This window comes from Aquila chrysaetos, chromosome 19 (assembly GCF_900496995.4).
Source record: "Aquila chrysaetos chrysaetos chromosome 19, bAquChr1.4, whole genome shotgun sequence".
In the NCBI taxonomy this organism is placed as follows: Eukaryota; Metazoa; Chordata; class Aves; order Accipitriformes; family Accipitridae; genus Aquila; species Aquila chrysaetos.
In genome coordinates, this window is record NC_044022.1 from 12,518,239 (window position 1) to 12,534,398 (window position 16,160).

Genomic DNA, 16,160 nt, shown 5'->3' on the forward strand with positions numbered 1-16,160 from the left:
CGTTCATAAAAGCAGCAGTGTTGTTGGAACTACAGCCTATTAGCCTAAAAATACTAATACATTATTTACTTGTAAATTTGCACCCATCTGTCTGTCAGGATACCTGCCTTATGTCCTACACATATATTTAAGCTGTTTAGGTTTACATCTTTTTTTTTTTTCCTGGATTTGTACTGTGCCCACCATAGAGCAGAGAGTACCTATTAGCCACCTCCAGGACTCCTAAGCACTTCAGTACAACAAGAACTAACTAGTATATAAAACTACAATAAAAAGGACCTTACATATCCTGAAGTTAAAAAACAAACAAACAAAAAAAAACAAAAAACCCATACAAACAGGGACTACCAATACCAGTACCAAAACAAGTAATTAAGTATAAATGCATAAAATGCATAAAAGACTAACATTGTAGGCCCAGTTCACCTAAAAGATACAAGACAACAAAGCCCAGAGTTTACATTTTTCCAGTATATAACAAATTATTATAGTCGAGCTGAGTTGAACTTGTAGCAGAAGGTAACAGATGTATATAAGCAAAGAAAACCTTGAGATTAATAACAATCTTTCTGAGAACTTAAGCCAAGCTATAGACCAGCATGTCATTGAAGATTACATTCAAATCCATAAAACATTAGCTGCGTAAAACTAGATTAGACACTTCATGCAAATGTACATGTACTGAATGATAGCTCTGAATAAGAAAACCTTAAAATTGAGTTGTAGGTCAAAAGCCTTGCTTAAGGCAAGATTAAAAGAAGATTAAAGGAGTCTGCATGTACTAGAGCCCTCTCACATAAACTAGAACATTTGAAGTGACATTAAAATGTTAGAGGGTACCTATACTTTATGCTAATCTAAATAATCAGAATTCTACTGTGATTTTTCTGATGTCAGTGGGCCCATCATGTTTCATTGCTTTTGGCCTATTTGATTTTGTCCTACAATGTAGTATGTGCTACCCACACAACCTGTAATTCTACTGGACAACAGCAGACACAGATTTAAAACAGAAATCAGGGAAAATGGCATAATAAATTCTTCGAGGCCAGCAGTGAACACAGCAAGCCAATCATCATTACTCAAATTCATGTACAGTAGGCACATAGAGCCTAAAAGTATTAAAAATTGCCAACAGAAGTAGACTCATAAAAATGGGAAGTAACGCACCTTTAAAGCACTGTGAACCAAATGGTTTGAAAGAGCAAGCATCTACTTTACTGCATACAGAGAATGTCTTTGTCACTGAACTTCTTTATTTAAGTTTGTTTCAGACCAATCAGACTACACCAGTGACAAAACAAACAGTTCAGTGACAGCAGATTCATTAAGGCTTACCCTACATTTATGATTCCCGGAAGTATCAATGTAGAGATCTACTTTCTGCACAATTATTTTACTTAACTGAGAAAACACTACAAAAGAAAATAACCTCCTCAAAAACAAGAAGGTCCACCTCTGAGCTGAAGAATAAAAATTCAAGGAGTGATGAACACACAGGTATTACTTAACCTTCTTTGAAGTTACCTTCAGAGGACCAGACCTCATGAAATACATACTTTCTAGTAGTCCACAAATTTAGTTCCTGGTATTTGTTACTTAAAATAGTGCTACTTGTCAGTATTTTGTTTAAAGTTCCTACCTGTAATAAACACAAAATGGATCAATTTGGATTTAGGAAGTTCTAGGAAAACTTTTGGACTAAACTACAGCAATAAATTCTACTCAGGTGCAAAACTTCCACTGATCTCTTCCTACTCAATCAGTTCAAATATGATTTAAATTATATAATACTCTGTCCTGTTTCAAGTTTATTCAAGCCTCAGGGCTCATCCATTCCCTTAGGCAAATTCTTGTAAAAGCATCAGGTTTTGTAGCTCTTGAAAGGAATACAAAGCACAGGCACTTATGGAGATCAAAAACAGAAAAGTATCTGTTTTTCACTTTTGATGTGATTGTATACAACACCTGCATAGATACTGTAATTTCCTGAAGGGCAGCATCAGCCTCATCCTGCTTTGTTTTGAGTAAAATGCTTTGTTCTCCAGCTTTTCTGTTCAGTTCATCTACCAGGGCTTTAGCTTCATTCAGCTTTGAAACACCTGCCTATAAAAGTTTAAAAGAAGCAGTTATTTAGCAATGAATTTTAAATGGATTTAAATGAAGGTTGGTTACAAATACTATGCACAAACTAAGAGTGATGTAGAATAATATTCTTAATTTTTTAATTTGTGTTCCACATTTTGTCGATATTGTTTACATTTTCTTAGCATTATTTAACCCAAAAATGAGACTGTACACTTCTAGATGTGTCGCTGTAAGATCTATTACTACATCAAAAAGCTGAAAACAAAATTCTTAAAATAACAAACATTTAATGGAACAGCAACGAGTACATAATCTTTTTCTCATTAATTCAATAGCATTCAGTTAACTGATATTAACTCCATATATCTCTTCTAAAAGCAAATCTACAAAAATTAAACAAATTGAAACAAATTAGATTATCCTATTTCTACATATTTGTACACTCTCTAAATAACATAGATGCACATAAAACAAAGCCTCAGTTATGCTTAACTGTTTTCTTTATTCACACTTTCTAAATTATTTACTCTATGGTAATCAGGTAATAGAATTATTTCAAGATATATTTGAAAAAAAATATTACCTGGAAGATGTTTTGATTTAGGATACACATCTCTAATTTTCATGCAAATGATTACTTTTATTTAACCAGAGCATTTAACAAACGAGTGTTTGTCACAAACAAACGACAGCTACTTTCTAAATAAATAAAAAGGCAATTTATATCATTACAAACATAAATCTTCTTAAATTGCTTACTACAGTGATGGAAAAATATTGGCAGACAGAATAAAAACAGTGTAGAATACAAGGCAAGGAAGTCATTTAGTTTTGACAGATGCTTTAAGAAGAAATATGACTTTGCTAGTGTGGTTTCAGAGTAGCAGCAAGGGTCATTGGGAAAAGGAGCTGAAAGGGAAAGGAGAAGGGTAAAGACAAAAAGTAACATGTCCTAAAGAATCATACAGATGTTTCCAGAAATATACTGGTGGGAGGGAAGGAAGTATGACTGGAAAGATAACAAATGGGTTTCAAAAATAAGCATGTTATGCATACAGAACAGGAGTAAATCAACATCTGTGAGATAAACTGCATTTAGTCTAGAACGGTGTAAAGGTTTGATTTGCGGAAAAGGAGTTTGAAATCAATTCCAAAACACAAAATGAGAGAAAAATCACAACAAAGGGAATCTTGGCCAAAGCTACACAAGAGCACCATGAGGTTAAAGATAACAGCTCGTTGAACTAGGACACAAGAATCACACAAAGCAGGAAGTTGCTGTAGAGATATAAAGAAAGGGATAGCATATGGAGATACATGGGGAAAATTTATACAAGCAGAGGCAGGACTTAAATTGATGGAAAGATGATGGGTTGTTTGCAACACAATTCCAATACATATGGGTGAAAAAAAGTGCTTTCAAGTACTTTTTACTCTTCTGAGAAAACATACCAAGTCTAATACTTTCTTGACTAAAAATATTAATGAAAATGAGAAACCACCTCTTCTTTGAGGTATTTGTACAGAGACGCACATTAAGATTCGTACTATTCCTCTCCTGAAACCACAGCATGAGCATATGCCAACAGCGGACACCTCACACAACCACCTTAGCAGCTACAGCCCATTAATACACAAGGCAATTCCAAATGTGAGAGTATTTTGAAAAGACATATGTTAAAAATGTTTTAAATACATACCTGCAAGTGGTTCTGCCTTTTTATTAGCTCTCTTCTTTTACTGTTATTGATGGTACTGTATATATGAAGGAATGTCATATACCGGCTAGGCGTTGCTCCATACATTTTACACGATTCATGGATTGCCAGAAACGACTTCAGAAAATCAGAATCACCTGTATAACACAGTTTGTTACACAGATAATAATATACTTATTCTTATCTCACATTAAAATAACTGAAGAAGAGCAATAGAATATGTTTTTTGAGATATGAATTAAGGGCATTCAAAATATCACAAAGATATACTTTTTTCAAAGTACTCTGAGGGAAACAACATGTAATTACTTTTGAAATACATATTCCTCAGAAAGGAATATACTGAAGTTGTTTCAAAGCTGCAAAATATTTCACTGATGTTTGGAAAACAAGGCAAAATTAGTTGCAGATTACTGAGGGCTAATCATAAAAGAAACTTTTATTTCCACAGAAATTGAATTTGATAATACTTGGACTTCTTTAGAAAGGAAGCCCATGTGTTTTTGTCTTCTCCCTTGTCTCTGATGACAGGTAGACTAAAAGGTTTTTCTGAACATTCCAGGTCCTTCAGTTTGTTGAACAGTTTCTCAAAAGAAGCCCAAAGATACTGTAAAATAAATTGTATTAGCCTACAAAAGAAAAAATTGCTGAAACATATCTACATATAAATTAGTGCCTTTAATAAGTACTGAGGCACAGATTAAGTACCATGATCTAGGATAAAGATGGATGGTAGCATGAACACTAAATCCTAAGTTTGGCCATTATTCTGATGGGCTGAAATGCCTATTAAAAAGCTATACAAAACAAGAAATCCCAAGTGAACCACTTACCATTTTATACTCTGTTGGCTCCATGACTTCTAAGTGCTACTTAGACTAATGCTTTATAAAAAGTGGCTAAAAGTAGTATTATGCAAATGAGTGCTGGCACTGGTCTCCTAGATTATGTTTGACACCCTATTTTTAAAAAGGTTAAATTTGAAGTTTTATTATAAAAACAAATTATTCTGAAAAAGGGGCATTACTTACAAGAAATCAGTTACTGGAGATAAAGAATTATTAAAGTAAAATGAGCAAGTCTAGGACAAGAATAATGAAAACATATAGACTGATAAACTCTCAAAATATGAAATGTTGAGGTTGTGAAATAACATCCACATAGAAGGAAGACACAGAACAAAACAAAACAAGATGCAGCTTAATCAGTTTATAGTACTGAATATACATAGTGATTGCTTGTGACAGAAGAGACTGGGTTTGATCAGCCAGGATATATGCTCCAGACTAATGTTCCCTTGTGCACAATGCCTGCCATATGACCAATACTAAAGTCTATGGATATGCTGGCAAAAACACACTCAGAGTATCTATGCTATTATCTATGCCCAACACAGGACTGAATAAGTGTTTAATAAGTAATAGTAACTCATGGGTCCACCTAAATATTACCTGAATGTTTTTTCTTAAGTTCCTTATGTGCTTTTCCAGTCTTTTCTTGTTCATCTGAATCATACAGAAGCATTTCAGGTATCTAAAAAAATGAATGTGACTTTTTGTATGAAAATTACAAACAATGAAAATCTGAGTTAAAATAAAAAAACCTAAATCTTCAGTCTAGTTTCCCATTTAAAAAGACTGACTATGATAGCTTTATTCAGAATAAGGTATTTACAGAATATTTATAGCATTAAAAAAATCAATTCTGCCTTTCCCCATCACTGATAACTTCATGTTCTCTCAAGAAGAGGAGCTTTTGCTGGCTGCAAGAAAGAACAACTAATTCTCAGAGGACTCTTACAATAACACAAATGTCAAAGATGTAAAAAGATATACAACTCAACAGGAAATGAGACAGTCTTAAGTACAACTGCTGTGGATACAACACCGGAATTAAACAATGCCTAAGTCTAAGTCTTTTAGGTCTTTTTCATGGTCTAAGAGTAGACTTACCTTCATATGTTATCAACTATACAACGTACAAAAATAAACAAAGTATATTCAAAGGTTCTGGCATACGACTAAATGATAAGCCTCCACTTAAAAAAAAAAATCCCTACTGAAGTGAAAGTGAAAATACTCTGAAAAAAAATTTTTAACTGTGGACAGAGCTGGTCAAACATTTTTCCCAAAAACTTTCAATATAACTTGCCACTGAAACTGAACACAACGGCAGGTGGAGGACCCCAGTAACCCAGGCAGAAATGGACACTGCACCATCTGCTCCCATGGCTCTCCCAGGAGAGCGACCAACCCCCATGGTCCCTGTGTGAAACCCATCATGATGAGTCAATGGGAGAGGCCAGATCACCTTAACAGACTAGACTGAGGGGGTTACTGCACAGGAGTCTTGGGACACATTATGGGATGCAGTGGAACAGCACTTCAGATTGCACAAGACTTACTATGGGTTCATGAGGCACCCACAGGAGTTGGCTGCCAGAGGGACTAGAAGGTCCAGGCCAACTGCCTGAGAGACTGTAGAGTCTGGGAGTCAAATGAGACCCAGCTGCACGTGTCTCTGTGTGTGTACATGTACGTGTATCCACCTGTGCAGAACACAATGGGGAGATCCTAGATCCAAGGCCGGCTACCAGATAGACTGGATGCCTAAGCCCAGTTACTGGAAGGATCCACTGTGCGTGTGTGTACGCACAGTGAGGCAGTCTGCACCAGCAGCTGGAGTGGGGCTGCAGCCTCAGGAGTTTGTACATCCAGATGTCAGCAACTGGGGAGACCAGTGGATCCAGAGGCAATTACTGGAGGGTCTGTGTGTCTGTGCCCAGCCCAGGGGGATCCACATTTTGCACATGTACATATTTCCCACTAACAGACCTTCATTGTGATTACTCAGAGAAGGGAACAGGATGATGCCAACAGTGCTGTTTCTGTTTGTGCTCAGGGTTTCTGTTTGTGTTGTTCTGTGTGGCCAGTCACAGATAGATAGATAGATAGATAGATAGATAGATAGATAGATAGATATCCTGTATGTGTGTGTTTGTGTGTGTGCCTACTGGGAATACAGGCTCAGCTTCACCACTGGTTCAAATTGGGGCTGTGAAGCTGTGGCAGCCTTGCCCCTATCAGGGTACTGGATTTGGCAATCTCTTAACATATAAAAGTAATATACATCTTTCTCAAACTTACACTGTGAACATCCTGAAATAAGCAGATTTTGATCCTAAAAAGAACAGACTCCATTCCATCAAGCAAAACACTTAACAAAGATTCAAGAATAACATAAGGTCTGCAGTGCAATCTTCGATCTACAGCAGCTCATATACACATAACAAACCTATTTTTAAACTAGCTGTCAAGCATACTAGTAACAGCAGATATCATCAGCATAGCTGGCTTTAACATTTTGCTTACAGCCTATTTGTATTTTGTTCTTAAATGCTGTGTTTGATCAGTCACAGTAGTCAGCATTTTGTTCATGTCAGTCCACAGAGAGAACAAAACATGATGCTACTGGTAGAATAACAATGCTAATATTACTTAACTGTTCTGCAGAATTTTCTGTCTTTGTAGAACTGCATAAATAGATTAAATAAACACAGTGACAATTATTCCTTCACAACTTTAAATATTTTGATCTTATTCACCAAAGCTCAGTTATTTTTGGAGATACTAATTTAAAGAAGTCACAGTTTTTAATTAATGCAGTTTACCTTTTTCATACTGTTTTCTGACCAGGTTTCCATCCACAAAACCTGACATCTCTTGTATAGTGCTGGATTACTTTCACAGTTTATTGTGAAATTTAAATTGGTAGAATCCATGATCAAGACAACATGCAGATTTTGTTGGATCCCTAAGAAAATGTAACATATTAAATATTTAGTAGATAACAATCTGACTACATGATGGTAGATTTATTGCAAATACAACATCATTTACTGTCCTTACTTATCACAAGGTAATGTCTGAAAAAAGGTAGTATTACACCACATCAGACTAGGGCAGGAATGTTTATAAACAGAACTTAAACAAATTAATCTAATATCATGGATTCTCATTATGTATATTACAGTGTATTTTTTTAATTTAGAAGAGCTGACAATATTTAAATAGATACCACTAGTTGTCATTCCAATCAATATAGACCAATAGAACCAATTAGAAGTAGTTACAGGGCCCTTGAGTATGACTGCCAACATCTGTATTCTTTCAGTCACATTCTTCTATTTATTTGGAAACTATTTAATCTTCTTGTTGGTCCAAGGAAGAAGCACAAATAATTAAGAAACCTATCTGTAAACTTGCTTATGATTACTCAGATTCCAAAGTGATTTGTAGGTATAATTGACAAATAGAAGAAAACTCTGTTACCAGATATATAAGCTAAACAAACCAGAAAACCATGGGGACAAGAGCTTTCTTCCTTCTAAATACTTTCACAAGCAGATTTCATAACAGCTTTGTAGAACGTTCATGGATACAAAATTTCAGACCCAAGAATGAATTTTAAGCTGAAGGGTCCGTGCTCTCAAATATCACACTGTAATCATTACTCCTGCTTGGTTTTCAATAACCAACAAAGTTAAAAATGCACACAAAACAAGGACCACATTAGAAATTATTTTTCCATTATTACACCACTTTTGTAACTTTGTAATGAATTATAACTTATAATTCTGTTCACATACGGCACGTGAAATAGTTGAAAATTGGTCCTGTAAATCCATCTTGTGAAGCTTGATCCTTCAGAGGAGATAGCAATGGTTCTAATTCTTCTATTTTATATAGCCCAGGAACTTCTCCTATTTCAAGAATGAATTTAAAATGTCAGATCAAATATACTATAATTCTTCAAATTCCTTTGAAGGATTCCCTTGAATCCTCTGTACAGAGAATTTGAATATGGCAGTATTCACCTCCATACCTTCATGAGTATCATCCCATGTACTTCATCATTCTTTTTATATGAAAACAACAAACCAAATGATAGTGATTCCATTTAACTTAAACAGCCTACTTTGTTTATATTACTGAAAAGTACTTCAAAAACTCATTCAAATCTACCCAAAGACAGTGATCCAATACTGCATACAAAACAAATCAAACCAGACTTTGTCATACACCAGAAAACAGAAACATGAAAGAGAGTAGTTATCTAGGTGCTCAGACATAGAGGTTTAACACTGGATGATGAGAATCTGATACTATAAGGAGACTTGGATTTGCACCTGGGAGACAGGAAAATCTAGTGCTCTTATCAATCAGCTCTTAAACTACTGCAGCTCCAAAAAACATTTAGCAAGTTAGACTCAGTCTTTCTGAGTCTAATGATCTCTCTGATCAGGGAACAAAGCTAGATAACAAAATAAAGTCACTTTTGTTATTTGTTGTTATTATTATTTGTCATGTCATTACTTTCAGAAAAGTGGGCTTTGCTGGTGTTCATTTAAGTAAAGGATTCAGTCTATGCAATCTAGTAAAACATTGGGACACCTGTCAATTTTGAATTTTATTAGAAAAAGGAAGTCGTAAAGTAGAATACATTATCATTTTGTTGTTACACTATTATAAAGAACTCCTTTGAAATAAGTTACTTGCAGCTTTGAGGAACTGAAAGCACCCGTACTGTAGGGTAGGCTAAAGGATAGCTAAGTGAACTTCAAGTCAGTTTCTCATGTACAAGCACTCTAGCTGAAACAGTGTAGAAAGCTAACACACACTTCTGGTATGGACATGAGAAAAAGTGAGAAAGTGACAAGTGAGAAAACATCATCTAAATCTGCCTCATTGAGCTAACTCTGTGAGGTAAAGTAGTACCGTAATCTTCTTGGACTTGTCTCACCTGAAGACAGTAAACTGTTGATCATCTCAAGGAACGTGGAATGAACAAATTGATAGTCTTCGAGCAACAATACCACCTGCTGTGCTTCAATGCCTGCAAGCTCCATCCCCTAGAAGGAGGGAAGACATTTAAATCTCAGTATATGTAATATATGTATTATTTGTAAGAGAATTATAATCTTTCCTTGATTATATATTACATAGGTATTTTCCCCACAGCATCTACACTATTATATATTTACAAAAGATTACTAGGTGATTCAGTTTTATGAGATATCAAATATAAAGAACATTCTACCTAGAGGTACAGCTTGGTAATGAAAAAATAATTAAAACAGACTCTTTCATAGACTATATTTACTTTCCAAATGTGACTCAACTATACAGTTGTATCACTCCTTTGTGTGGGCTTAGCTCTAGAATTTTCTTTAGCATTGCTGAAGGTACTGAAAAACTCCTGATTCAAGGTTTGCATTTGTTTTTAAATAATATGTACACTTTCATCAATCACTAAATTTTTACTTAATTCTGCCTGCAGAGGACTTGGGGATATTAGCAGATGAAAAACTGAATATGACCCGGCAATGTGCTCTCACAGCGCAGAAAACCACTCACATTCTGGGCTGCATCAAAAGAAGCATGACCAGCAGGTCGAGGGAGGTGATTCTCCCCCTCTACTCCACTCTCATGAGGCCCCACCTGGAGTACTGCATCCAGCTCTGGGGTCCCCAACATAAGAAAGACATGGATCTGCTTGAGAGAGTCCAGAGGAGGGCCATGAACATGATCAGAGGGCTGGAGCACCTCTCCTGTGAAGACAGGCTGAGAGAGTTGGGGTTGTTCAGCCTAGAGAAGAGAAGGCTCCGGGGAGACCTTATAGCAGCCTTCCAGTACCTAAAGGGGGCCTACAGGAAAGATGGGGAGGGACTTTTTAAAAGGGCATGTAGTGACAGGGCAAGGGGTAATGGCTTGAAACTGAAAGAGGGTAGATTTATATGAGACATAAGGAAGAAGTTCTTCAATGTGAGGGTGGTGAGGTTGCCCAGAGAAGTTGTGGATGCCCCCTCCCTGGAAGTGTTCAAGGCCAGGCTGGATGGGGCTTCGTCTAGTATGAGGTGTCCCTGCCCATGGCAGGGGGCTTGGAACTAGATGATCTTTAGGGTCCCTTCCAACCAAAACCATTCCATGATTCTATGATTCAGCTACTATCCTATTAACTGGCAAACTGTAGTAGAGACAGAAAATAAAAATATATACAAATATGAAAATATATACATTAAAAAAACCTTTCCAATATTCACATAAACTTAGAATTTATGAAGTCCACAACACTCATAAGAACAGCTCTGGTATTCAAAAAAATAGAGTTTCAGGTAATTACTATAAAAAACAGTACGCACATCTAGACACTAAGAACTTCTAAAAATCTACTTGTATCATTTAGACTGTTGGCATTTTGCTTTTCTTAAAATATCTCTTCACACAACGCTTTTGTGTCCTTCAAAATTCCCATATTCTTTTTTTTTTTTTTTTTAGTACACACCTACAACACAACGAAATGGAAGACACTGAGTGACTTACATATTTAAGATCATTTTTGAACTGCTTCAGCTCATAGCCTCTGGAAATTTTGGGAGTAATCAGAACAGCTCCGTGCATATGACTAACTAAAGAGGTAACTGTTCGTCGACCTACACCACTCCGTCCTGCCAAAAGAAGTGATCCTCCAGGAAAACTCAGAACTCTGTCCACTTTAGACATATAACTGAGGACTTCTTGGAACAGTAAAATCTCTATCTCTTTTTTGTCTCGCCCATAATGAATAATACCCTATTAAAAAAGAATAAAAAAGGAAATGTGTTCACTAAAAATAAATAAAAGCAGGAAGATATGAAAGCATCAAACATTTAAAAGTTTAGAAAAGAAGGGCTTGAAAGCTTAAAAGACTATGCTGGTATTCATTACAAATAAATTATTTATGTGACAGAATTTAGATACCTTGCATATCCTTTATCAGTAATGAACAGATCACATTACCCCCAGCACCAGTATACCCTAGAAGTTTTTGATATACTGAAATAGAAATCTACCACTGAATTAATTAAAATTAAATAATAGACCAGAACAAAGTCTGAGCTGTGTCTCTGACTACAGATTAATTAATACATAACTTAAAAGAGTGGTTTAGGCAGCTAATTGCTGCATGATTGCAGATTATGGAATTTCCTAGTGAAACACACATAATAACAGGTCCTAAGATTAAATTTTGGCCTTGTTATACTTAATAAAACCTCATCTTTGAAGCCCAATGTAATTGTGCAGGCAGAAAAAAACCCAAACTCTCTGATTACTGAGGCTGTTGAACTTCTTCATTTCCCATACAGTCTACTGGTCACAAGTTAGCAATTAAGGAGAGGGAGTACTTTCCCATCTACAAGAGCAGTCCATCAAACACTACTAATAAGGGGAGATGATCTCAGTTATGCCATCCTGAAAATCAGTCAGCCTAGCAGAGTTAACATGCTTGCATTTCCTCATCAAGCTCATTTTGTGCACTTTACTGTTTAAAAGCATGACAAATCTCCAAACAATCTATTTGTATTTCTTCAAACAAAAATTACGTTAGCAAATTACAAATTCAGAAACTAAACATTTAATAAAACACTTTGGTACTCAGACAATATACAAATATATATGCACATCAATGTTTCTCAAAATGTAGTTCATCAAACTGTTGTAAATCACCATATGATATAATGATAGTCGCATATATAAATGCGACTCATGCCTTTTCATTAAAATAACCTTGCTACATGATACTTTCTACTGACTGCCACAAAGCATCACAAACCTTCCCTCACTTAACCAAATGCAAAAGATGATTCCTTGAACAAGCAGCAGACCCCACCCTAAACCTGGTGCTTGCACGTTACTTTCTGCAAAAAATGTCTAGAATAATTGCTGTGAATCCTTGCTGTGTATATTCTTTAATCTTGTCTCACTTTTTGAATAATATCTTTCAGGTCTGTTGAGTTTAGCCTGCCAAGTGGCCTCCCATGTGGTGGTAGTGCCTGTCCTGGTGCGATGAATGCCTCTTGACAAGCTCCCCAAGTTACATAGAAGATATCTATGAAAACAAAAGGAAACATTAGAAAGTTTAGGTGCTCAGCTCATATGCTATCTGATTTGATCAGACTGATTTGATTAGGCAGTTCCTAAACAAATATTTCAAAGTCTGTGTAGTATGCCTCAAATGGTTTACCTGCCATATTGTCCAGAACATCTGAGCCCCAATCACCTTGAAACACTTTCATCAAAACATTATCAAATACGTGAAGTTCTTTCATGCCAACAATTTTGTCACGGAACAAACGACGTGCTTCGTAAGCAACGATTTCCAATACATAGTCTGCAGTTTGTATCAATGATCCTACAAAATTTAAGGAGAGATTTAACTTTATACATTTATAATAAATTTTACATTTGTCAAATTTTCCATTTCAAAATATGAGATTGAAAATGAGTAAGTGAAACTACATACCAGCAGGAGAGCATCAGTAAGGAAGAAATAAGAGAAAAAGTAAACATTATGAAGTGCTTTTTTTTTTAAATTAAAACAAGTTCTCCAGTTTAGTGCCAGCATTCTAATGAAAATGAACAAGGTGTTGCACACAAAGAATAATTAAAAGACAAAATTCCAGGCAATGAAAACAAGAAAATCCAGGACACTTAACTGGGAAGAGAAAGACTCATAACAAATACTAAAATAATAATAAATACCCAAAACAGTCTGTATTATAAAATGCTACTAGAGAATACAATATTCTTCACAAAAGAAGGAAGGTGAGATGAGTAAATGACATGCCATATTGTTCATCACTGAAAAAACATATGCATATGTCACCTTCAGATACAAGAATGGAGTCCTTAAATGGGCTGAGATTACCCATTCATTGATTGTCAGTGTAGCTTTTCTGACCTCATTGAAGCTACATTTATGCCATCTGATGATCCCAGAAAATAAATGGAAAGCAAGCACAACATTCTTACCACTTCCACACTCTTTAAGCAGCCCTCTATGTAACCCTTTAATTAATGTAAGAGCTAAAACACAAATAAGCAGTAATTGCTCATGATCTAGTAAAAATAGCAATTTTAGAGACAAAAACAAGATTAGAAAGAAGCCTATGCTGTCTATTTGGAAAAGCACACAAAATTTAATATCTTTACAAATTTTACCATTTCCAAAGTTAAGGAAAGAAGAACTTTCAGACTAGACCATAATTATCAAGCATTCCCAAACTGTGAGAATATTTAGGCTCTTATATAGATATATGTAAACTTTTACACAGATAAGTTTTCTAAATGTTTTCTATATGTTTAAGGGTGGTTATATTCTTCTTTTGTTAAGTAGGTCATAGATGATGTGTATCAGTTGTAGTTCCACAGTCACCTCACCAGGTTTATACAGCTAGGTATAAAAAGACAAGCATAAGAGGCAAGTCTCTGGGAATCCAGAAGACAAGACATGCTCCAAAAAACCCAACCCCCCCCAAAAACAACCAAAAAAATGGTGGGGAGTAGGGGGTACACTTCAAGTTCCCATAGTAAAGAATGCAGTCCCAACCTACTAACATCCCATAATCTATAAATAGCTCCCATATATATTTTAAAATATCACTGGAGTTTTTTAAACCTGTTTACTATATGTTATGGAATGAACTGTTAGGCATTTTTTCCCCTTACTGAGTTACAGACAGTTCACAGGTTTTTAGAAAGAGTACCATAGGTGAATGAGTTGCATGTGGAGTCAACAGTAAGACTAGCATCAATAATAATTTAGGCCATTTTAGAACTGCTTTATCGATGAAAACCAAGTAAGTGACTTACCACCTGCTAAATCATATCTGAATAAACCAAGAACCCACTGAGTAAGAATACGTGGTGTAAAAAGGTAATGACTGTGGTCATCAACTGTGAATTTCACTCGTACCTAAAAATGGAAGTTAAGAGGGGGGGGGAAAAAAGTGATGTTTTAAAATGTAAAGCACCTGGAAATGTAGTTTTAACTTTTTCTAAAATACCAAATAAATTAGTTTTCTATTTGTTCTATATATTTAGATCTTTTATTAATGTACTCTTTAGTTTTTTTGAAAAGCGCAGAGATGAATTGTTTAAATCTTGCTTTCTGACCACAAGATTTTCTCATAATGAGAACATTTCTTCTGTACTGTTTTTGATGCAAACAACTGCACATTTCACCTACAACTGTTAGTGTAATATTATTAGACAAATTTTTTTAAAACACAATTTTTTTTAAAGCAATACCAAATATAAAATGCAAAGGAAATATGTAAGTGTAGTAAAAAACTACCTAAATTGGTAACACTTGGTCACTACAAAAGACTTCTTATAAAAATACTATCTCTTCCCCCAGAGAGGATACTTGAATTTGCAATTATATCTCCAATTCAAATAATAACGGCCTTCATCAGTTATTTGGTTCTAGTATGATGAGATTTAAACTTAGATTTCTTAGAATACATTGATAATATCATATGAAACTCCTGCTAACTGGTGCATGCTAGCCAGTGACTATACCCACATTCCAGTCATAAAGATCAGTTTTATATCATGGTTCTGTCTAGGTGGGGACATGCATACATTCTTGGAAAATACAGTAAGCACTTACATCCCCCCAGTAAGGCTATGTACATGATTAAGAAAAACAAGTGCTTGAGTGTTTTGCTAGATAGAAGTCCGTAAAATTTTAAGTGGAAAGATAAAATGAACTTGTGTATCTAAACACCTATTTTTAACAGCATACAATTTTAATAGGTAGTCCTTGATGTGTGTTAATATCAAAAGCTAATTATTGAAAAAAAAAAAAAAAAAAAAAATCTGAATTCTCCACCTCCTTGAAAAAAGAAGTTGAGTTTCCATACCTGTTCATATACTTGAACCATAGATCCTGCTAGCTGATGTATTTTTGGTAAGGAACCCCAAACAGGGTGATTCTTTAGGTTTTTCTGTAGTACAGGTTCCAAGTAGGCACTATAAATAGTTTGCAGTTGGTCTCTTTCTGGATAGCTATAAAGGGAAAAAAAAAGTAATCATTAGGGACTATCATAGTTATTTTTTTTAATTAAAAAGATTCAAAGTTATACATACAATTACTAAGAAATGTCAATGAATAGCATCTCCATCCAGCAACTCAGTAAAATTATCATTTTACTGCATTAGGCCACCCTCAGAAATTTTCTTAATACATCTGTAAATGTGTTCAAACTTAAAACCAACCAAATTTCTTTTCAATTTCTCTAATTTTGTAACCAAACAACACCTTAATACAAAACTGCAGAAAGCAGTTTACTGAAAGCAAAATCATCCAACAGGAAACATATTTCAAACACTTCACTATCAGCAGGTAGATATAGATTGCTCCTTAGCTGGTTTCTAGTGCCAAGAGGCTCTGAACAGCACCGAATCTGAAGATCCCAAACTGTTAGAAAAGATGAAAGACTAGAATAGCCACATCTTCGTAAAGACTAAA

General features: G+C 35.2%; 1 protein-coding gene across 3 annotated transcripts in view; it reads right to left on the minus strand.

Annotated features, from left to right (window-relative positions):
• The window catches only part of DYNC2H1 (dynein cytoplasmic 2 heavy chain 1), a 187,834-nt gene that overhangs the window by 128,161 nt on the left and 43,513 nt on the right, over positions 1-16,160 (minus strand). For 2 of the 3 annotated variants that reach the window (XR_003927498.2, XM_030042294.2), the window contains exons 45-55: positions 15,553-15,697; positions 14,498-14,600; positions 12,870-13,037; positions 12,610-12,734; positions 11,189-11,437; positions 9,609-9,717; positions 8,455-8,568; positions 7,477-7,619; positions 5,258-5,339; positions 3,789-3,943; positions 1,969-2,106 (exon numbers count right to left, since the gene is read on the minus strand). Coding sequence is in view for 2 of the 3 variants with exons in the window: in XM_030042294.2 (XP_029898154.1) it covers positions 1,969-2,106; positions 3,789-3,943; positions 5,258-5,339; positions 7,477-7,619; positions 8,455-8,568; positions 9,609-9,717; positions 11,189-11,437; positions 12,610-12,734; positions 12,870-13,037; positions 14,498-14,600; positions 15,553-15,697 (1,531 nt within the window). In the remaining variant the exon portion in view is untranslated. The remainder of the gene's footprint in view (positions 1-1,968; positions 2,107-3,788; positions 3,944-5,257; positions 5,340-7,476; positions 7,620-8,454; positions 8,569-9,608; positions 9,718-11,188; positions 11,438-12,609; positions 12,735-12,869; positions 13,038-14,497; positions 14,601-15,552; positions 15,698-16,160) is intronic. The other variant, XM_030042296.2, reaches the window with a different exon arrangement.